Source organism: Pan troglodytes, chromosome 2 (assembly GCF_028858775.2).
Source record: "Pan troglodytes isolate AG18354 chromosome 2, NHGRI_mPanTro3-v2.0_pri, whole genome shotgun sequence".
In the NCBI taxonomy this organism is placed as follows: Eukaryota; Metazoa; Chordata; class Mammalia; order Primates; family Hominidae; genus Pan; species Pan troglodytes.
The window spans coordinates 42,830,373-42,853,682 of record NC_086015.1 but is presented as its reverse complement, the minus strand read 5'-3'; the positions used below and the strand labels follow the sequence as shown (position 1 = coordinate 42,853,682).

Here is a 23,310-nt window from a genome sequence, read left to right as displayed (position 1 = left end):
TTAGCTTTATCTTCAAGTGAACAAGAATTTTAAAATTGGCATTGAAGAATTATTTGAATACAGAATTTTGGTTAAGTTCTGATTATTGTGAATTGGCAAATGGAGCATTGAAGATACTAATTCCATTTTGCCAACATACTTATGTGAGCAGGTATTCTCTGCACTAATATTGTTGAAGTAAGAATGCAGAAACAGATAAAATATAGATACCAAGATTCATCTTTTTATTATTAAATCCAACATGCACTGTTTTATTTCAGCAAAGCACATCATCAATCACATCAAAGTTATGTTGTTACTAAGACTTTTTAATATTTTTTGTTTTAAAATGGAATTAAAGCTATAAGCTTAAGCACTTAAAACCAGTTACTAATTGCATTTTAATGAAAATATATAAGGCAAGCCTGGGGATTTATAAGAATTTCTTGCCCTTTGAAAAGGGTCTGTGTATTTTTCAAGGAACTGCTTTAATTGTAAGGAAAAACAAATTCTGTTGTATTTATATTCTTTTTATTGTATGTAATTTTATTCTTGCATTCGAAATGATTTATAATTTCTTTTTTTTCTCAGAACAAATGTCAAGGTCTCGTGTTCGACATAGTCACAAGCCAGATCTTTGACATCATCATCATAAGTCTCATTATCCTAAACATGATTAGCATGATGGCTGAATCATACAACCAACCCAAAGCCATGAAATCCATCCTTGACCATCTCAACTGGGTCTTTGTGGTCATCTTTACATTAGAATGTCTCATCAAAATCTTTGCTTTGAGGCAATACTACTTCACCAATGGCTGGAATTTATTTGACTGTGTGGTCGTGCTTCTTTCCATTGTTAGTAAGTAAAATCAGCAGTCAGAGGGACTTTAAGAACCAGAAGTAAGTTTGTAAATCTTATCATTTTTTGAAGTTTGTTCAAACTATCCACAAAGCAGAAAGCTGGGCCAAGTGTAGTTTCTGAAAGAATAGACAGGGGTACTAATGCCATTCTTTACTGGGAAGTTGCTAGGAGATAGAGAGTAATTTCCGTTCCCTTAACTCACTACACAACTGAAATAGAGTTCAATAATTATGCAGCTAATGTATTCAATGGAAATAGACAAAATTAAAATGACTCAGAAGTTTTTGTGGTGGTAACCTGATTTATTCAGATAATTGAGTCAAAGTTCTACCTTTCCTGTGCAACTATAAGCCCTATGAGCATTTTTTAGTTTTAAGGATTTACTGCCCATGTTTTTTCCTTTGTTCAAAATCCACATGGATGCCAGATCACAATTATTGTGCCCCTGTGGCACTGCTGTGCCCCCTTTCAACCCCTGTACAAGGCCCCATGGCCCACTCTAGATTGGGCTTTCAAGAGTATATCATTCAGACAATCAAAGCTTTTTTTCTATTCTATATCCCATGTTAACTTAAACCACATTGTGAACTGTGCTTTTCTCAGATTCTTTGACCCCGCTTACCAACCAGCCTCATTCTCTAATCAGTATATTTTTCCTAATCACAGGCAGGGTTAACTAAAAGGCTTATAAAAGAATACAAAAGAAAGAAGGTGATTACCACACTCCTTCTTATAAAACACACACATACACACATCAACTTTAAAATTAAATTCTTCATGGCTAAACCATAAGTGCTTACTCTGGGTTTTTGAAGTCTGGTTTTAATTAAACTGTTAACTTGACTTTTTATAATTATGTAAAACGGTCCAGGAGCCCTTCTCATAGTTCAAAACGCAATGAAGACAAAGAAAACTGATTTTCCAAGTGGAAGCTTTTGTGCGATCTCAGAAAGAATGCATCAGACAGATATATTGGATCAAGATATTTTGGTTCCTAATGCTACTGCAGCATTGCAGGTGTTTCAGAGAACAACAACAAATATGCTACAGTTCATAGTGTGTTCTGGTTTCTAAGCCATGATGTTAATGTAGATAAAGCTTATCAATAGATTCTTCCTTGAGTTTACAGTCAAGTAGACCTTTAATTTTTATTAGTCAATTCCAATCACAAGTCTTGGTGAAATTGACAGCAGCAAAAAAAAAAAAAAAAAAAAAGGGCTAGAAAATGGTGGTCGGATGTCTGGGGAGGCCCTCTAAGAACTCAAAGAGCCCTTCTTCTGATGAGAAAAGAGCAGCTCATTCATTCCAACAGCTCCTTCCATGCAGTGCCAGGCATCATGCACTTTGTGGAAATGTTTCTGACTTTTGTCCTTTGAACAACTGCTTGGCAATTGCAGTTATACATGCTGTATGGCATTTGCCCCAGTGGATGAGAAAATCCACATATTAAGCCAAATAATACTCAGCAGTGGGATTAATCCATATATTAATCCTACTCACTAATGTGGACAGAGTTTTATATGCCTTTGCCAATATTTCTGCCGTCCAACGCTTTAGCCTCAGTACTTTTCCAAGCTCTTTCCTAAGTTTTCGGAGAAATGCAAAATGAGTGTGAGTTGAAATGAATCTCTCTCTAGGAGTTAACAATCTAGTTGAGGTATTATGGCTTACTCATCTTAAAGTGCCAAAAAAAGATAGATATGGAAATTAATTGAACACCAAATCACATGGTGCAAAGCAGAAATGAGCTCAGAGAAAGAACAGATTACTATGGGCTTGATCAGCCCAAGAAATATTCATAGAGGAGGTAGATCTTAAATGATGGGCCTCCTCCAGTTGTTGCTGAATTGGCACTTAAGAAACTTTACATCTTTCCAGGGTTGACTTTCCAATTAAAGTATGAATTAAACTTCTTTGGCACAATTGGGTAGTCAGTGAAGTATATAATCAACTAGTTCTCTTTAGTCATTAGGTGACAGCAGAGCATTCTGCTGCCCATGAACCCTAATAGACCCCTAGTGACCTTACAGGACACTCAAGGTCATTAGGGGTCATGGGCACTCAAAGACTGCCCATGACCCCTAACAACCCTAGAAGACTCTCAAAGCAAGAACAAGGCCATGTCTACACAAGACAAGCATGTTCCAACCATTCTATAATGTTTAGGCCAAAATGTGAATTGTCTTAAATCCTTGTATCACTTGCTTGCAGAGCAGGCAATGGAAGAACAGGGCGACATTTTAGGTCAAATATTCAGCTGTTTGATCAAACCTCTGAAATGACATTTATGGGGTTTGCAGCAACAGAGAAAGTATCTCCAAATTGTGTCCCTTGAGCTTTTTGAGTTTGGATCTCAGAAGTCCTTGGAATGAGGATGACAAATATGAAAGATCCATGGGCAGCTTCAGCCTAAAGGTGAGCATTCCAATGCTACCATTTCCCTCTAGCCCTACATACATTGTGGCTCTTTCAGCAGATAAGCTGTCCTCACTTGTAGCAGGGCTGTATTTAAATTCTTCTACACAAATAAATACAGCCCTTCTACACCTGTAGTAGGGCTGTATTTAAATTCTTCTACACACAAATGTAGAAGAACTGTATGGCCCTTGGAAACTATTTTCCAAATTAAGACACAGATAGGTATTTTCCCTGATAGTGGTAAAAGAAATTCTTAGTTTTGTACATAAGCTACAAAGTATTGATAAAAAGTTGGCCCCCATAGGATTCTGAGGCAGGAGACAGGCTGGATCTGAAACCAGTGTGCCTTCTGGAAACTTATTTACTTTTCTCCTTCTCCTGAGGTACAATGATTTCTACCTTGGAAAATCAGGAGCACATTCCTTTCCCTCCGACGCTCTTCAGAATTGTCCGCTTGGCTCGGATTGGCCGAATCCTGAGGCTTGTCCGGGCTGCACGAGGAATCAGGACTCTCCTCTTTGCTCTGATGATGTCGCTTCCTTCTCTGTTCAACATTGGTCTTCTACTCTTTCTGATTATGTTTATCTATGCCATTTTGGGTATGAACTGGTTTTCCAAAGTGAATCCAGAGGCTGGAATTGATGACATATTCAACTTCAAGTCTTTTGCCAGCAGCATGCTCTGTCTCTTCCAGATAAGCACATCAGCAGGTTGGGATTCCCTGCTCAGCCCCATGCTGCGATCAAAAGAATCATGTAACTCTTCCTCAGAAAGCTGCCACCTCCCTGGCATAGCCACATCCTACTTTGTCAGTTACATTATCATCTCCTTTCTCATTGTTGTCAACATGTACATTGCTGTGATTTTAGAGAACTTCAATACAGCCACTGAAGAAAGTGAGGACCCTTTGGGTGAAGATGACTTTGACATATTTTATGAAGTGTGGGAAAAGTTTGACCCAGAAGCAACACAATTTATCAAATATTCTGCCCTTTCTGACTTTGCTGATGCCTTGCCTGAGCCTTTGCGTGTCGCAAAGCCAAATAAATATCAATTTCTAGTAATGGACTTGCCCATGGTGAGTGAAGATCGCCTCCACTGCATGGATATTCTTTTCGCCTTCACCGCTAGGGTACTCGGTGGCTCTGATGGCCTAGATAGCATGAAAGCAATGATGGAAGAGAAGTTCATGGAAGCCAATCCTCTCAAGAAGTTGTATGAACCCATAGTCACCACCACCAAGAGAAAGGAAGAGGAAAGAGGTGCTGCTATTATTCAAAAGGCCTTTCGAAAGTACATGATGAAGGTTACCAAGGGTGACCAAGGTGACCAAAATGACTTGGAAAACAGGCCTCATTCACCACTCCAGACTCTTTGCAATGGAGACTTGTCTAGCTTTGGGGTGGCCAAGGGCAAGGTCCACTGTGACTGAGCCCTCACCTCCACGTCTACCTCACAGCTTCACAGCCTTGCCTTCAGCCTCTGAGCTCCAGGGGTCAGCAGCTTAGTGTATGAACAGGGAGTGGATTCACCAAATTAGCCATTACATTTTCTTTTCTGGCTAAAATAAGTGATATTTCAATTTCATTTTAAATGATACTTACAGAGATATAAGATAAGGCTACTTGACAACCACTGGTACTATTTTAATAAGGAAGAAGACACTAGGAAGGACTGTAAAAGGACATACCAATGTTAGGATTGAAATAGTTCAGGCCGGGCGCAGTGGCTCATGCCTGTAATCCCAGCACTTTGAGAGGCCAAGGCGGGTGGATCACGAGGTCAAGAGATCGAGACCATCCTGGCCAACATGATGAAACTCCGTCTCTACTAAAAATACAAAAATTAGCTGGGCATGGTGGCATGCGCCTGTAGTCCCAGCTACTTGGGAGGTTGAGGCAGGAGAATCGCTTAAACCTGGGAGACGGAGGTTACAGTGAGCCAAGATCGTGCCACTGCACTTCAGCCTGGTGACACAGTGAGACTCTGTCTCAAAAAAGAAAAGAAAAGAAACATGGTTCAAGTTATATCTAAACAAAAAAGAATAAGAAACGAAAAACACATTAAAATTTTAAGTTGTATTTTCTATGTTTCTAGATACATCATTTTTGTTTGATATTTTCCTGATGCAAGTATGTGGTTTATCACATGTAGCTCTTTTGCATGCTAAATGAAAATTCAAAACTTGCCAATAAATGAATAGCTTATTGCAGACATTTTTTACCAACATTAATTATTTTGGGTTTGTTTAAAACCTAGAGGCACAATCTTGACTTGTCAATTACTACCCTTTCACAAGCTACCATCTCAGATATATATATATATATATATATATATAAATTCAATAAAGCTTTCTGTTTGTGTTTCTTTCAGATAGTACACTAATATTCCCCTTTAGTTCAGTGGTTGTGTGAGTAGTGGTTTAAATGTGGTGCTTAGCTTGCAATTAAAGACTAGAACCAGTGGTGTATCTGACAAGTGTTTAACAACTGACTCTTCAGGAAGAAAGAAAGCCATGCTTTATAGCATTCACTAATCTCTGTGGTGTGAGTACTCCCATTATGGCTGATTTCAAGCTATCAACATAATGTTACTGGACGTGGAGTTGAGAAGAGATGCTCATAATAAGTTCTTGAGAGCTGGCTCAAGCTGACTGCAGCACATCACTTGCTGAAACTGAAAAGAGAGCCCCACTTGGCTGGTTAAGATATTTGCAGTGGGCACCTTGGGCAGAGAGAGTACCCTCTTAGCAACACCTGGGGCACGGGGTGAGAGATCCATAGACATACTGCTTAACCAGTGATCTTAGCCATTTGATGAGCCCTACTTACAGTTTTGGCTGAATGTCTGTTTCAAAGAAACACCCAGACCTATCAAAAGGGCTTGGGAGCAGGAGGAGCCCAGGAGTTCCCTAAAAACTGGAGATGCCAAGAGGTCAAACAGGCATTAGGCTTTCAGTACCCCAAAAGCCTGGGCGAGGGACAAAGAACCTACATCATGATCATTGAGGAGTGGAGGAAAACCTCATAGAGATAGCCCTGGAACCCTGTATCTCAGACAGGTGAGAAGAACTGATGTGTCTGTCAGCAGCCTGGAGTCTGAGGTCGAGCCCTCTGACCTGCCCCACACTGCCCAGCAAAGGGAATGGCAGCACTGGATCCTGTGGTGGGCTGAGAGGTGATTATTTTCAGTGTGTGAGATCTTACCATGACTTGATGTATTCATTTCAAGGGCCTGAGTTTTGTAGGCAGCCTTGTGCTCTGAAGCATTGGTAAAAATAGTGATAATATCATTATCTAATATTTATTTAGTGGTTTCTGTGCATCAGGCACTGGCTAAGCATTTGTCATGAATGATCTCTTTTGTACCTCGTACCAACCCAATAAGGAAGATATACCCCATTTAAAAAGGAGAAAACTGAGGCTCAGAGAAGTTGAGTGACCTGCATACAATCATGCACCTGGTGGAGCCCGAGCCTGTGTGCCATGATGGGAAGGGGAAGTGGGTAGGCTCAGGACCAGGGAAGCTTTGAGATGGGCTACCAGGGCTCCTGTGCAGGACTGGGAGGGCCTTGTGGAAATCACTAGTTACAAAGTCATGGCCACATTCTCCTTGAGGTACTGGAAGTAACCTATGCCTCCTTTAAAATAAGCTCTGATTATGAACTTTAGGTGTTTTATAGATTCCCTATCAAGTTTCTAAAAAAAAAAAAAAAAGATGGCTGGTCATCATTTCAAGAAGGGTACCTTTTGGCTAGAGGTAGGGGGAGGATCTGGAAGGATATGGTCTTGCCCATTCCAGACTGCCATGCAGGAGCTTGAATGTGATCTGTTTTGTATAGAAGCTTCACCCTCAGAACATGTGGAACAAAATAAAAATAATAATAAAACAGGCTTCACACTCCTCCCTTCCATGCACACCTGTATACCCTGACATGCTTCTGTTTAACCAGGGCTGGTTTCCAGGGGCCACCTCCTAGGGAGAGAACAAGATCTGCTTAGCTTTATCAAAAGGTTGGACCACTCTACCTTCACTAGATGGCAGCAAATGTCCAACATGTTCTTTTTGGAGAGGGCTGCACATCATCTGTACGCAGGCCTGGCACTTAGAAAGCCATAGGGTTGAAGGGAGAAGAGCCAGGCAGGATATGGTGAATTATCTAAACCCTGGATGGGTGATAGAAAGCTCATAGTAATATCTCTAGAAATATTGCTCACTGCGAGAGGATCCAGGACACCCTCAGGAGGCAGAGATGTTGGTGTGAGCTCTGTTTCCCTGGGAAATACTGAGTTTCCACTGCAAACAGCCCTCCAGGCACATGAATCCAGTCCCCTTATTCTCTGAGTTTTCTTTACTCCAGGTAGATCAGCCCCCGTGCAATTCAACTGGCAGACATGTTCCAAGGATGAATGCAGTGTATTTTGTGTAAACTGCTTCTAACCAAATAGACTATAGGACTATAGTCTCAGAGCATATTTGCTCTTTGGCAGGAGAATTGGATGAGTGTCCATGCAATAATAATGCAATACAACATAACAAGTGTCATAAACCAGAAACATGCCTCTGCTCTGAGGACATGAATGAAGCAAGCTCACAGAAAGACCTCCTGAGAGAGGAGCATCTGAGATGGATGCGCTTGACAGGTGTGTAGGATTTTGACAGGTGAACCTGGTTTTGGAGGGTGTTTGAAGTCGGGGAGACAGCATAGGCAGCTCGATGGCAACTAGAAAGTGTGAGGAAGTATGAATTACCCAACTGACTGGACATGGAGTATAGGGAGTGGAGCAGCAGCAACTGAATCTTAGACACAGACATTTGTGGAGAGCCTCAAATGCCAGAGTGAGGAGTTCTAGCGTATTTAGATAATAAGAAGGCATTGAAGGTGTTTTAGCAGGGAAGAAAAATAACTGGATAGAATGTGCAAGGTGGAATGGAGAAAAACAAGGTCTGATCCTGGTAGGGAAGAGGCACTGAGCCAGGAAGGAGGTGAGGGCAATGCGGTGTGATTCCAAGATGCTTGTGTCAGCTGCCTGACCGTGAGGGAGGACAAGATAGATGACAGTAAAGGGTACTAAGTTAATAGCATAGGAGGAGCAAGGGTTTGAGTTTGTTTGTTTGTTTGTTTGTTTTAATGGCTAATGAGGAAGAAAATCTAAAATGTAATTCAATTTTAAATATTTTGAAAGTTTAAGGTGTCAGGTCTAACTGACAATGCCCAGCCAAGACTTGAACTTGAGGACAAGGTGTGGACAGGAGTCTTCGGTGCAAAGGTGATGTCTGAAACCCCAGGAGCAGACATCATGGGAGAGAGAGAGTACACCCAGCTCTAGAAGCAGGCAAGGGACTTGCCCTGAGGGTATGTTTTCAGGGAATGAAGGTGAAGAGGAGTGAGACAGTTCAGAGAAGAATGTGGGGTAGTAGGTGACAGTAAATACCATGACATGTAATGTGAGAACAGAGCAGGCTTCCTTGGAGAAATTGAGTCAACAAGATGAGATACACAGTCCCACCTTTTCATCCCTTCCACCAAGCAGCATGCAGGATCCAGGAAAGAATCCCACCCCTTATTGCTCTACCTTTTTATAGGGCGAAGATGAGAGCTTGCCTTATAAACAATTGGGCCAGGGAGCCAGCTATTCCAGGGAGCAGTCTTGGAATGTCAGTTTCTAACACCCAATGCCCTTGGGGATCTGAAATCCTGTATAGCTCCTCCTGCTCAAGGAGGGTAAGCCACTGATCCCAGATTGCTTGTTGCCTGGCAACCCAGATAGAACCTCCGGGGTCATTGAATGGGCAATCCTGTCCCTTGATACACAAGGAGTAATCAAAGTGGCACTGAGAAAACAAGAGCTAACATTTATTGAGCACTTACTCTGGGCCAGGTAACCACTTTACCAGCCTTACCTCTTCACAATATCTCTATTAGGTAGAAACTATTTGTAACCTTCATTATACAGATGAGGAAACTAAGGCATGTAGAGGAAATAAGAGGCTTCTTCGAGAGCCAGTAAGAGGTTTTGTCAGGATTCAAACCCAAGCATTCTGGCTCTAGGTCTCAAGCTATCAACCACTATACTGCACTGCCTCTCAGACAAAAAGAGACAATGTGCTTGATGTTAAACAGAAGGTACAGGGTTTTCTTGCTAGTGTCTGTGAACCTTTTGCATCCATTTCTTTTTCTCTCAAAGTAATGCATGTTTTTAAAGTTGTCTTTACAATGTGGAAACTCACACTGGGGAGATGCTGTTCTCCCTCTCCAAATTTAATATACTCAGTTCTGTAGATGTATTTGGTCCCCTAATATTTTGACAGAGCTTCCATCATTTTTCTATTCTCTCCCTTCTTCAGGCAAACTATGGTTAATCTATCTCTTCTAAAACCAGGTGCCCAGGGAGCAATGGAACATCTTTTCCTTTTGGACAATAGACTTCTATTAATGTAGACTACAACTGTACTAGTCTGACTGTAGTGCTACCAAGAGATATCCTGGGGGTACTAATTTAGCTTCCTTTAATCTGCACCAATCCCCCAATTCAAGATACTCTGAATGAGCATACAGGCTAAGTAAAAACACTGTGTCAGTGGTGCCAGTGCAGCTTCAAGTTCCCCTGCCCCCTTTCCATACTCTAAGTTCTTCCTATATTTTAAGTATGGAGGTATATTGGAGCTATAGGACTATAGGAAATATACCTGGAGCCAAATCATACTGATGGCTCATATTCTATTGATTCATGAGCACTAGTTAGACTTCTACAGAGTTTTTCTCCTAAATTAATGTTTTAAAGAGCAATACTTGAAAAAAAATTGCTTTGGATCTAAGTGAAGGTCTCAGTAATGTTCTGGATCATCCATTTTCACATTGAAGTTTGAAAAGAGAGGTTTCTACTATTCCATGGGAGGGCACCAAAGCCTCAAGGGATGGACCACTAATCAGGGGAGACATCAAGTGAGGGAAACGCCCTGCCTGGAGTTGGGAGTGACCACTCCAGGACTGAGTGAAAATATAAAAAGGTATAGGAGACTTGAACAAAACTATCAGCCAACTTGCTCTGATTTTTATAGAACTCAGTAAGAACAAAATACACATTATTTTTAAGTACTTATAGAACATTTACCAAGATAGGACTATAAGATGTCTCAATAAATTTTAAATATTCAAATCATAAAAATATGTTTTCAATCACAATGGAATTGAATTAGAAATCTATAACAGAAAGATACCTGAAAAATCCCTAAAGCTGCTTTGGAAACTAAAAACATGCTCCTAATCAGAAGATAATTAATAATAAAGATAAGAGAGAAATTAATGAAATGGAATGCAGAAAAATAATAAAGAGAATCAATAAAACCAAAAGCTGGCTCTTTGGGCTGATCAATAAAACTGAAAAATTTCCAGCTAAAAAAGGAAGAGTTATAAATGACCAATACCAGGAATGAGAATAGAATGAATCCCTTATTATCGTGGTGTTGTCGTAGAATCACCCACTAATTCTATAGACAATAAATTCTACAGAAAATAACATGATAAGGGATTATCGCAAACAATTTTATTCTGATAAACTCAACAACTTAGATGAAGTGAATAAATTCCACAAAAGACATAAACTAGCCTCACTCAAGAAGAAATAACTTGAATAGTACTATATCTAGGTTAAAAATTGAGCTTTTAGTTAAAATTCTTTCCACAAAGAAAACTCCAGGAAAGGAAAAAATAATTCAATTTCTACACAACTTTGCAAAAAATTGAAGCAGTGGAAATATTTCCAGTTCACTCTATGAGGCCCTGGTATAAAAACCAGACAAAGACGTATCAAGAAAAGGAAACTACAAACCAATAAGCTTCATGAACATAGATCCAAAGATATTTTACAAAATTTAGCAAATCAAATCCAGAAATATGTTTTTAAAAATACATTACAACAAATGGGATTTATCCCAGAAATACATGAATGGTCGGAAGTTGAAAATCAATCAGTGTAATGCACCATACTGATGAACTAAAAAAGAAAAATCATGTGACTATCTCAAAAGATGAAAAAAAGTCATTTATCAAAATTTAACGTTCATTCCTGATTTTTTTTAAAAAATGCTCTAAGATTCCAGCAAATTGGGCATAAAAGGGAATTTCCTCAACCTGACGAAGAGCATAAAATAAAGGAGAGCTAACTACATAATGATGTACTTTCCCCCAAAGATCTGAAACAAGGCAAGGAAGGCTGCTCATGAAACTTCTACTCAACATTGTACAGAAAATCCTAAGCAGGAAAATAAGGCAAGAAAAAGTAAAAGACATCCAGATACATTGGAAAATAAGTAATACTGTCTTTGTTGGCAAATGACATAATTGACTACATAGAAATTCCTATGGAATCTACAAAAAAGGTGTGGTTAGGGAGGCAGCAGGATACAAAATCATTATTTTAAAATCAATTGTATTTCTATATGCTAGCAAAGAGCAACTGTAAGTTAAAACTTAAAATACTATTTACAATAGCATGGGGAAATATGAAATACTTAGAAATAAATTTGACAACTAAGGTGCAAGACCTGTGTACTGAAAACTACAAAACATTTTGAGAAATTTAAATAGATCTAAATAATTAAAGAAGATAATACTATGGTCATGGATCAGAAGACTCAATATTGTTAAGACATAACTTTTCCCCAAAGCAATCCTAAAGTCCCTGAAAGTTTTTTGTAGAAATTAATAAGCTGATTCTAAAATTTATATGAAAATACAAAAGACCTAGAATAGCAAAAATAACAGAAAAAGAAGAAAAAAGTTGGAGTGGTCAACACTACCTGATTTCAAGAAATATTATATAGCTATAGTAATCAAGATGGTGTATTAGTGGCATAAATATAGATAAATAGCTCAATGGAACAGAACAGAACAGAACAGAATCCAGAAAAGAAATAGAACCACACATATATGTTCAATTGATACGTAACAAAGATTTCAAGGAGATTCAATGAGGAAACCATTTCCAAAAAATGTTTCTAGAATAACTGGGTACTCATGTACAACAAAAATGAACATTGATTCTTACCTCACACCATATACAAAAATTAACCAAAATAGAACATAGACATAAATGTGAGCTAAACTAAAAATTTCTACAAGAAAACATAGGAGAATGATCTTGGGCTGGCAAAGATTTCTTAAGTACAACATATAAAGTACTAATTTTTGAAGAAGAAAAACAATAAAGTGGACTTTAGAGAAAAGAAAGAAAAAATTGACACTATCAAATTTTGTTGAGGATATTGAGTAACTGGAACTGTCATATATTGCTGGTAGAAACATAAAATAGCTAGCCACTTTGGGAAACAGTTTCCTTATTTCTTGTAAAGTTAAGCGTACACCTACCAACCACACAACTCAGCCATTCCACTCCCAGGTATTTACCCAATAGAAATGAAAACATGCCTACACAAAGACTTGTGCACAAACACTAATAGTAGCTTTATTTTTAATGACCCAAGCTGCAAACAACCCAAATATCTATCAACAGGTGAATGGATAAATTGTGGTATATCCATCCAATGCTATACTACCCAGTAAACACAAAGGAATGAACTATTGATAGTTGATAGCAATAACAGGAATGATTCTCAAAAGAATTATGCTGAGTGAAAGAAACTAGACAAAAACAAGTATAAACTGAGTGATTGCATGTATCTAAAATTCTAAAAAATGTAAACTAAACAGTAATGACAAGTAAACCCATGGTAAGCTGGGGGTGAGAATGGGATTGATAAGAAAGAAGGATAGAGAGGCAGGAGGAAGCTTTCGAGGATGTTGATATGTTTGCTATCTTGTTCATGGTAATGATTTCTCAAGTGAATAATATGGGTCACAATTTATCAAGTTGTATGCTTTAAATGTGTGCAGTTCACAGTATGTCAGCTTCAACAAACTTGTAACAAAAAGTCTGTCCTTGAGGTTTGGGGGTTTAAATGGAAGTCTCAGTAAACCTCAGCATCCCTCATTTTAGCTCTGAAGTCAAACTGAGGGGCTGCAGCTGTTCCAGGGATGGCTGCTATGTCTTGGCACCTGCCCACCTAAGAATGAAGATAATGCCCTCATTAGGGAATGGCCACACTCAGAAAGCTTCAAGACATCATCTGGCTCAGCTCATTACACAGAGGAGAACACTGATGTCCAGAGATTGGTAGTGATTGAAACAAGGTTCATGATTGATGGCAGGACAGATTCAGGGACAAACCAGTGAGCAAGATTGGTCAGGAGAGGAGAGGGCTGTGTCCTAGGAGGAGGGACTGAGCTCTCTGTCTCCTCTTCCCTACCCCTGCAGCAGTCTCTCTCTGCACAGAGCATGACTGCTTGACGGCTGTTGGGTGGGTGGTCTAAACCCCTGTCCTCTTTCCACCCAGCGTTGGAGAGGACAAGTTGGGCACTGAACACTCTGCTTCCTAGCCTGCACCATCTCCCGGGACCTCACCTCTCTTCTCCCTCCCAGGAGAGGGCCACATCCTGTAGCCAGGAGGAGGGGCTTTCCATACAGGCACTGCCCCATGAGGCAGGAAACGCCAGGCACTTTCCCTCTCCCTACAGACCTTGTGTGAGCTCATTCTGGTAAAAGTTTAATGCCTAAAAGTCAATTACACTTAAGAATGCTCTGATGAGCCCAACAGCAGCCTTTTCTCAGAGCCACTGGGGCCTGAAGCTACTTTCCTGCTCCCTCCCTTCAATGCTGAGAAAACCTCCCTGCCTTCCTCACAGTCCCTGCTTTCCCACCAACTTGCTATGTGACCCTCACCAAGACCCATCGCCTCTCTAGGCCCGATTTTGATATTAATAAAACGGAAGGGCTGACTCAAATGCTCTCTGAGGTGTGTGCTCTGCTTGTTCATCCTCAAGAGTCCTTACCTCTGGATGAGCAGAGCAAGAAGAGGGGACACGCACCGGGTTGGAGGTCTGTAAAGGAATGGCCAAGGGCAGAAATGCCAAAAACCAGAGGTGTTGGAAAAGACAGAGAAATACTTGACGGGTTTATGCTCATTTAGACAGTAAACATGTTACAATCAATGTGCAAATAATTATGCAAAAGTACAGGACAAGTTATAGTGACCTGGCCTCCTTTCCTTTATGGCATCCAACTCCACCTGCCATCACGGACTTTTCATCAGCCGGCCCAGATGTGCCACGGCTGGCCTCGGGCATAGGATAAATGGCTCAGGCAGCCCCCAGGGAGAGAAAGAATGAGGCCACTTGTGTCTTCTTTTGCAGGCCATGATGGACATTTTCCCTCTAATTCACCGAACTCATTACTTCCCATTCAGTCTCTGCCAGCCCCCAGGCTGTTCTTTGCATAATCCCTGTGTTTCCTGCCTCCACATCCTCCTCACAACAATCCCCTCCACTGGAATGTCCTCTGCTTCTCGTTTCCTTCTCATTGAATCCCAGTGCAGCTCTGGACTCAATCTGGGGAAGCTTCTCTGCCTAACTTCATTCCAAGCTAAGTACCACTCCTGTCATCCCTCAAGTTCTCCATAGCCTTTTGCGATGCAGAGAACAGCTTTCAAAGGTGTGGAGGACGTTCTGTCTGGGAACATGGGCTTAGTGTGCTGATCTGTCCCCTGCCCCCACCCCACCACTGGAACCCAACAAAGCATGCCAAACCACAGATTAAATGCTGGTGGTGCTGAGAGATTTGTTCCAAATCCAAAATGGCAGCTCTTTTTTAGCCAGGGGAACCCTTCCCCGTGGGATATAGAGCCTGTTTCTGCCCTGGTTCAGGCTGCTTTAGTGTGTGAAACATGGGTTCTCCCTATTTAAAGACCGAACTCCCTCATTTGACTCTCATTGGGCCATCCTTCTCTGCTTTAGTTAAAATTATTTCCTTTGCTGTCTGTTTTAGCCAGAGGTGATATTTAAAAATATTTAATCTCTGGTGAGGCTTGGGCACTGACCAAACAGAATGGAATGTCACTGAGTGCAAGAGGGTCCTTGGAGATTGGCCAAAAGGAAGGCAGTGGGTGGCTGGATTAGAGATGTAGCTGGGTGTCGCTCTTTAGAGGTTGGATCCCAGGACATTTTGGGGGTGAGGGCATAGGGAACAGTTAGGGGTGCTGGTTAGAATCCATTTACCCACACTCCCACCGCAGATCCATTATCTGTTTTTCTCTTCCTTGACCTGTATCCAGAGAGACAGATCCTTTCAGGCTGCATCAGCTGGACTTCCTTGCTGACTGACTTCCAGTTGGGTTAAGTCAATCGGAGGCACCAGCAAGAGATAGAAGGGAAGGAAGAGAAGCAGTCAGGGTTTTTCTTCCCTGCTTCCTCCCTGCTCCAGGCTGTGTTTCTAGCAGTGGCTATATTCCTCCAGTGCTACAAATCCTGTCCTGCACTCCTTTTCCATTGTTCCAGCTTTCCTGGGCTCTAGCAATGCTGTCTTCCTTTTCCCCTTCCAGTCTAAGGATGGAAATGGTTTCCTGCTATTGCTAGTCTCTGAGTGCCAACATCCTTAACTCCTGGATAGCCAGCCTTTGGGATGGCCCCTGCTAGTCTTTGCCTCCTGCTATTTATCCCTTTGAATAGTCTCTCCCACATCATCCCTGGTTTGTTTTGTATGCCTTGGTTTGAGGCAGACAGCAGTAGTAATGGGGGTGTCAGACTGAGACTTCTGTCTTGACTGCCCTCTGGCTTGCTTTCTCTTGGATCATTCACTCTGGGGAAGACAGGCCACCAGGTTGCGAGTAGCCCTATGGAGAGGCCCCCATGGCAAAAAAAAAAAAATGAAGCCTAACTAATAGCCAGCAAGGAACTGCAATTTGTTAACAATTCCGAGCTTGGAAACAGCTCCTGCAGCCCCCGGGCAAGTCTTGAGATGAAGAGATGACTGTAGCCCCTGCAGACAGCTTGACGACAACCTTGTGAGGGAGACCCTGTGCCAGAACCACCCAGCTAAGTCACTCTCAAATTCTCACTTCTTGGAAACTGTGAGAGATAATAAATATTTGTTGCTTTAAGCTGCAATGTATTGGGGTGATTTGTTACATAGCATAGATAATTAATGTAACTCCATCTATACTTCTGGAAATAGTCACTTTACTAAAGTTTCTTGAACCATCTGAGACAGATTCTGCTTTCTGATTAATACTGAGGCTCACTGTGGCTGCCACTTAACCAGTGCTATGGAAAAAGTTCTATATTTTAACAATGCTGTGGTTGCACTGGTATGTTCCCTCTGAATATCTTCTGACCCATTACTTGGAGATCAGGGAAGTCCAGGGTGGAGCCCCCAAGCTTAATGAGATCTTGGATGGGGCAGAGCCCAGGGATTGAGGAGGGAATAGGAAAAAAGGATTACAGGAGAAAAGGAAGAAGGGAAGTACAAGGGAGGCAGATAGGGAGCTAGATGGCAGAATAAAAGATTCGGGCCTGAGTTAGTCCACAAGAAATTAGGAGAGGTATCTTCCAGAACTCCACCTGCTCTGCAATAAACCCTACCCAACTTGTCCAGTGGGATGGAGATGAGAGCTAGAGAGAGTCCAATACAGGTAATAGTCCTTAGACTGATAGTTCTGTGTGGGTAATTTAGCATTATTTCTAGATGAGTTTTCCTTGAGGCATCAAATCCTGACTCTCCTCAGCTCTCAGCCTCACGTGTTGTTCATCTCTACAAGCCAGCATGCCAGCAGTCCCTGGGGCCCCACTGAGAAGCCCCTGCCTAGAGGAGATGGACAGCATCCTCCAACGTGGGCGGGGCACTTTCCTCTCTGCAGTTGGCCGGGGCCAGCAGCCAGGCATTACTGCGCAGGGGGCCCCTTTGTATGGCTGTGTGGCCTCAGAGTGCCCTCTGTGAGTCATTTCCTGTTATTCTCATCGAAGAAGTCCTGCCATTCTTTAGAGCAAAATTTGACATTTTTACAGGACTTACTTCTGCGGCCTTTTGGTCAAGAGAAAAAGGCAGGGATCCTTTCATTTATATTTACAAAGCCATTAATTGGCTTCTTTATAAAATTAGACTCCATTATAAGCTCAATTGGAGTGGGAGCATAGCTTTATTTAGTCCAAAACATCAAACGGTTTTAAAGGATTCTTTTTTAACAACCAAGTGTTCAGTGGCAAGTCGACTGGAGAAGTAAGCTCCACTTCCTTCTGCTGCTGAAAATGCAGGTTTTATATATATATATATATATATATATATTTTTAAATTATACTTTAAGTTCTAGGGTACATATGCACAATGTGCAGGTTTGTTACATATGTATACATATGCCATGTTGGTGTGCTGCACCCATTAACTCGTCATTTACATCAGGTATATCTCCTAATGCTATCCCTCCCCCCTCCCCCCACCCCACGACAGGCCCTGGTGTGTGATGTTCCCCTTCCTATGTCCAAGTGTTCTCATTGTTCAATTCCCACCTATGAGTGAGAACATGCGGTGTTTGGTTTTTTTGTCCTTGCGATAGTTTGCTGAGAATGATGGTTTCCAGCTTCATCCATGTCCCTACAAAGGACATGAAATCATCCTTTTTTATGGCTGCATAGTATTCCATGGTGTATATGTGCCACGTTTTCTTAATCCAGTCTATCATTGATGGACATTTGGGTTGGTTCCAAGTCTTCGCTACTGTGAATAGTGCCGCAATAAACATACGTGTGCATGTGTTTTTATAGCAGCATGATTTATAATCCTTTGGGTATATACCCAGCAATAGGATGGCTGGGTCAAATGGTATTTCTAGTTCTAGATCCTTGAGGAATCGCCACACTGTCTTCCACAATGGTTGAACTAGTTTACAGTCCCACCAATGGTGTAAAAGTGTTCCTATTTCTCCACATCCTCTCCAGCACCTGTTGTTTCCTGACTTTTTAATGATCGCCATTCTAACTGGTATGAGATGATATCTCATTATGGTTTTGATTTGCATTTCTCTGATGGCCAGTGATCATGAGCATTTTTTCTTGTGTCTATTGGCTGAAAAATGCAGGTGATATTGACTCTGGTGTGTCCACTGCTCACGGATGCACCTCAGGTGTGCCCACCCACCCTGAAGAGAGAGAAGGGAAGATGGAAGGCACGATCGAGAGCCATCCCCAGGGCCCTGCCTGCAGCTCCTGCTTCTGTCTAAAGGTACCCATCTAGCTCCAGAAAAGTGCCAGAGGAGGAATCTCCCAAGCCTGATCCCCACTCCAGACCAAGCCCAGGCATGGACAGTACCAACAGTGTGGCTCACCACACTCGCTGCTCCCTGACCCTGTGGTCGGCCAGGCACTGAGCCTTCACAGAGAGTTTATCTCCACTCAACCTATGTCATGAAGCTGCAAGAATCAGTCATTTCCCATCACCCACATCATAGTCTGGGAACTTGGAACCAGTCGCCTAACTTACTTTGATTTCTGTCACTCCAGGGCACACAGAGCATTGAATACAGGATTTTTCAAGTTTTAATATATAGATGCATCACCAGGGAGCCTGCAAAAATGCAGACTCTTACTCAGTCACTCTGGGGTGGGGCCTGAGTGCATTTCTAACAAGGTGATGCTGATGCTGCTGGTCCAACACCATAATTTATGGAGCAGGAATCTGAGTCAGACCCCTCATGTTACAGGTGGGAAGACTGAGCCGAGAGCAGGAGAATGGCTTTCTCGTGATACTTAAATCAGGCTGGAGGAAGTGTTTCAGGTAGTCTCACCTACCTTCTGTCACCTCACTCATGATACAGACCCCCAGCTCTTTAGGGAAGTGCTTCTCAAGCTTTAATGTGCACATGAATTACCCAGGATCTTGTGAAAACACAGATCTGATTCCGTAGATCTGTGGTGAGCCCAGAATCTTAATCTTGTCACAGCTCTCAGGTGGTGCCAATGCTGTTGGTACATGGATCTCATTTGAGTAATAAGGTCCCGGACAATGGCAGTGCTATGGTTTGAATGTTTGTCCCCTCCAAAGCTTGTTGAAATTTAGTTGCTATTGTAACAGTTTTAAAAGGCATACCTTTGAGAGGTGGTTAGGCCCTGAGGGCTCTGCCCTCATAGGTGGGATTAATGCCCTTACAAAAGGGTGAATTCAGCCCCCTTTTGCCTTTCTCTGTCTTTGCCTTCTCACCATGTGATGATACAGAAAGAAAGCCCTCACCAGATGACAACATTTTAATCTTGGATTTCCCAGCCTCCAGAGCTGTGGTGAAATAAATTTGTTCTTTATAAAGTACTCACTCTTGGGTATTCTGTTATAGCAGCACAAAACAAACTAAGATATGCAGTAAGAGCATTGACTTGGTGACATCAGGAAGCATCAGTAGTTTATGACTGGCTGTTACATGCATTCACTTCCCTGAGGCTCACAGCTGCCATGGGGCACAGCCAAGCCAAAGGTGTTGATTTCCCCCATACCTAGTTGGTTTCCTACCTGAGGTCAGCCCAGAGAGGAGCTGTGCTCTTAAGGCTGCTGTTGAAAAGAGAAAAAAGTTTAGAATCGTGACAGACTTTAAGATTTCTGATAGTGGAAGTCACGTACAGCTTAGTTTCTGTGGAAATGCTTTCCAGGGTTGTCTTTAGCTACAGAGACCAAAGCTAGAGCAAGGCAAAGTAAAGCTGTGGCAAAGATGGGGGTGAGTGTGCTTAATATACATTCCCCCCTTTTTCTTATTAAAAGAAATCTGAGTTTACTGGAGGCATCGAAGTACCCAGCTTTTAAAAAGTGCCATTTCTATTCTCCCTTGAAGCTAGGAATAGACTTTCACTAAGTTCTGGCCAATTAATTATAAGTGGACATTGCTGGATGAGGCTTCCAGAAAAGATCCTCAAAAGAGGAAGAAAAATCACTTGGTATATGCCTTTTTATCCTTCACCATCTCTTCCTTCTTGCTGCCTGGAATGCAGATGTGAAGGTGGGGCTCCAATAGCCATCTTGTGTCTGTGAGGCACTCTGAAGAACAGAAGCTATATCTTTAAGATGGCAGAGTCAAAAGATGGAAACAACATGAGTACAGATGGAATCATGGATCTGCTGCATTAACCCTGAACCACCTACTTCTGCATATCACATTATGTTACAGTAAAAGAGACCCACATATTCTTTAAGCCACTCTTCTGTGAGTCTCTGTTTCAAGCAGTTGTGGGGAACTTCTAACTGATTCTGTCATCCATCCTGAAAAGTGATGCAACAATACATTTATGTATTCCATTACCAGAATGAAATAATGGAATTGAAATTGGATTTAAAATGACCAAAAGTGGACAAATTTGTGTGGAATGAGCTAGAGAGAGTGCCACTGTATCTATGAGTGGGTGTGTGCAGCCTGCTTCCAGGCCTACAACATCCTCATTGCAAGGACTCTTTATTGCCCCCTTTGTGGGTAAACTATGGCAAACAGAGGCTGCTTGGGTCTCACATCCATTCTACCAAATAGCAGCAGGGTGACCATGGACCCAGTTGTCAATCCCTCTTAGGCTCTAGTTATCTAAAAAAAATGGAGAGGCCAGGTGCGGTGGCTCACGCCTGTAATCCCAGCACTTTGGGAAGCTGAGGCAGACAGATCACAAGGTCAGGAGATTGAGACCATCCTAGCCAACATGGTGAAACCCCGTCTCTACTAAAAATACAAAAAATTAGCAGGACATGATGGCGGGCATCTGTAATCCCAGATACTAGGGAGGCTGAGGCAGGAGAATTGCTTGAACCTAGGAGGTGGAGGTTGCAGTGAGCTGAGATCATGCCACTGCACTCTGGCCTGGTGACAGAGCAAGACTCCATCTCAAAAAAAAAAAAAAAAAAAAAGAAAGAAAAGAGAAGAAAAAGAAAAAGAAAAGGAGACTGTAATGAAAAATGCTTATTTCTTAGGGTTGCTGTGATCCTTAAATGAGACACAGCTCAATTAGCATTGATTACTATTACTGTTTATTAAATATTTATTGTATGTATATTTACTAAATTTTGAAGAGCCGAGATGGGGACACAAAGATGACAAAAGAGTAGCCCTATTCCCTCAAGGACCTCCCAATTTCATTCCTTGAAGAGAGTTCTTCCGTGCCTTTGTCAGGAAGACATTTAGATGCTGCCAAAGAAACAACCCAGAAGGTGAGGCTCTATCCTAGGACTCAGCCTCTGCAAGCCTGTAGGCGGACATTCTACCAGGAGTAAGTTCTAAACGGATTTCTCCAGGACACCCAACAGTGTGCAGAGAACTGGCTGCCTCAGCATCTTGCTTGATCTTTCTCTTGAAAAGTGTGTCTCTAACGCAATTTCCTCAGCATTAAAATATGAAAGATAAAGCCACTTATCTCCCAGGGCTTCAGGGAGAACTCAGTGAGGGTTTGCAGGTCAAGGGGCCAGGTGTGCTACCAGCCGTCGAGTCCATGACTGTCCCTCCCTCATGGGGTTCACCTGCTGGTCCCGTCCTCATTCAGATCCCTTCTCTACACCGCTATGCTGAGGGGTCCAGCTGCCAGCCCCATGCGCTGCTTTGCAGAGGACTGCTCATGTGGGACGGGAGTATCCTTCCTGGTGCTGGGTGTGGAGTTGTGGGAGGAGGAGGAGTCCCATGGGTAATTACAGCAAACCTCCACTTATCCAAATAAATGAGTCAGGACTCTGCAAGGCAGGGAGGGCAGCAGCTCCCTCCGAGGTCTGCCTGCATGAGGCCTGTCTGTGCTCAGCCCAGGACTTGCCTCAGAGAAAGAACTGGAGGAAGCGAGCCTTTCTTCCCCTCTCTCTTTTGAGAGCTGACTGGTCTGCCCTCAATTCCTGGTAGCTGCCCCTCTGCCACCAGCCTGGATCAGGAAGGTGGGGAGGGGAGAATGTGGCTTAGGGGCCAGAGTCAGGCAGGAAAGGGGTCCTGACAACAGACTCCTTCTCACTCTCCTTCTCCTCTCACTTCAGAGCTGTGGCTCACAGGACACAGGAATACTTGCTTTTTACCAGACGACTGGCTCCCAGCTGATGGGGTAAGTGTTCATGGATAAGTTCAGGGGAAGGCCTGGAACTCATTTAGAAAATTTTATCAGAGGAACCTGGGAGCCACCATTGCCCCTCCCTACCACTAAGCCACCATTGATCTTTGGGTGAACACTGTCAATCCCAGCCCCCCACACGCCATACATTGAGCCCCTCCTCTGCACCCCCAGCCCAGCCATCCTCATTCTGGGAATTAATAAGATAATCCTGTAAGGCTCTTTATGAATCACAAGAACCAGTGTCAGCTGGTATCATTCGTAGCATTAGTGTGATTCTCCCTGGCTCTCATCATCCTTTGTGGCCTCACCCTTCCTCCATAGCCCAGAACAGCTTACTGCAGAAGGCCATTGCTGATGAAGGAACCCAGCGCCACATCCAGATGCCCTGCCTGCTCTTCCTGTGCTGCGGCCTGCCCAGGTCAGGATGCACAGCTCCTGTGTCTCAGAGAAATGCACTAAGTGCCTTTCCTAATGGTTCATGGACTCTCCCCAGAGAATAGTAGGTTTAGTGCTGCTGACGTAGTCTCTGGATCTTCTCCCTCCACTCTGTGGTCTGCCAGCATTCCCTTTGTGGACACCCATTACCATTCCAAGCTTGGTGGGAGAATGCTTAGGCTGGGAGGTGAGAAAGCTGCTTCCCCAAGATGCATGCCAGAGCTCCAAGTTGGGTTTTTTTTCCTCTATGTCCTGGAATAATATGTCTCACAATGTTAGCAGCAGTTACCTTGGAGTGGTTTTGGTAGTGGTGTGTGTGTGTGTGTGTGTGTGTGTGTGTGTGTGTTTTCCTAGGGTTTCTAGATGTTCCAGATGTAATGTTAGTTTTCTGATATCTGATAATTTTTAAGGTTAACAAAACCAAATAAATTACAAGATTTGGTTAAAGCAGAGCAACCAGACCACACCAGATGAGAATGAGAGGAGCAGCGCCAGAATGGGAGACCTGGGTCTCAGAATCCGTTCCTGCCCTGGCGTGGACTTACTGTGTGACCTTAGGCAAGTCCTTTCCCCTTTCTGACCCTCTGATTCTCGTCTGTGAAACAAGAAAGCCAACGAGATGAGCTCTGTGGTCTCTCCCAGTGCTGACATTCTTTCATCTACTCACCCTGTGGAGACACTC

The 23,310-nt window shown here is 42.5% G+C and overlaps 1 protein-coding gene across 3 annotated transcripts in view; it reads left to right on the top strand.

The window, feature by feature from the left end:
- SCN11A (sodium voltage-gated channel alpha subunit 11) overlaps positions 1 to 5,476 on the top strand; it is a 110,620-nt gene extending 105,144 nt beyond the window's left edge. For all 3 annotated transcript variants that reach the window (XM_054681698.1, XM_016940747.4, XM_016940746.4), the window contains 2 exons: positions 571 to 841; positions 3,646 to 5,476. In XM_054681698.1, the coding sequence (XP_054537673.1) occupies positions 571 to 841; positions 3,646 to 4,694 (1,320 nt within the window). In that variant the 3' untranslated portion in view covers positions 4,695 to 5,476. The remainder of the gene's footprint in view (positions 1 to 570; positions 842 to 3,645) is intronic.
- Positions 5,477 to 23,310: the final 17,834 nt, after the last annotated feature.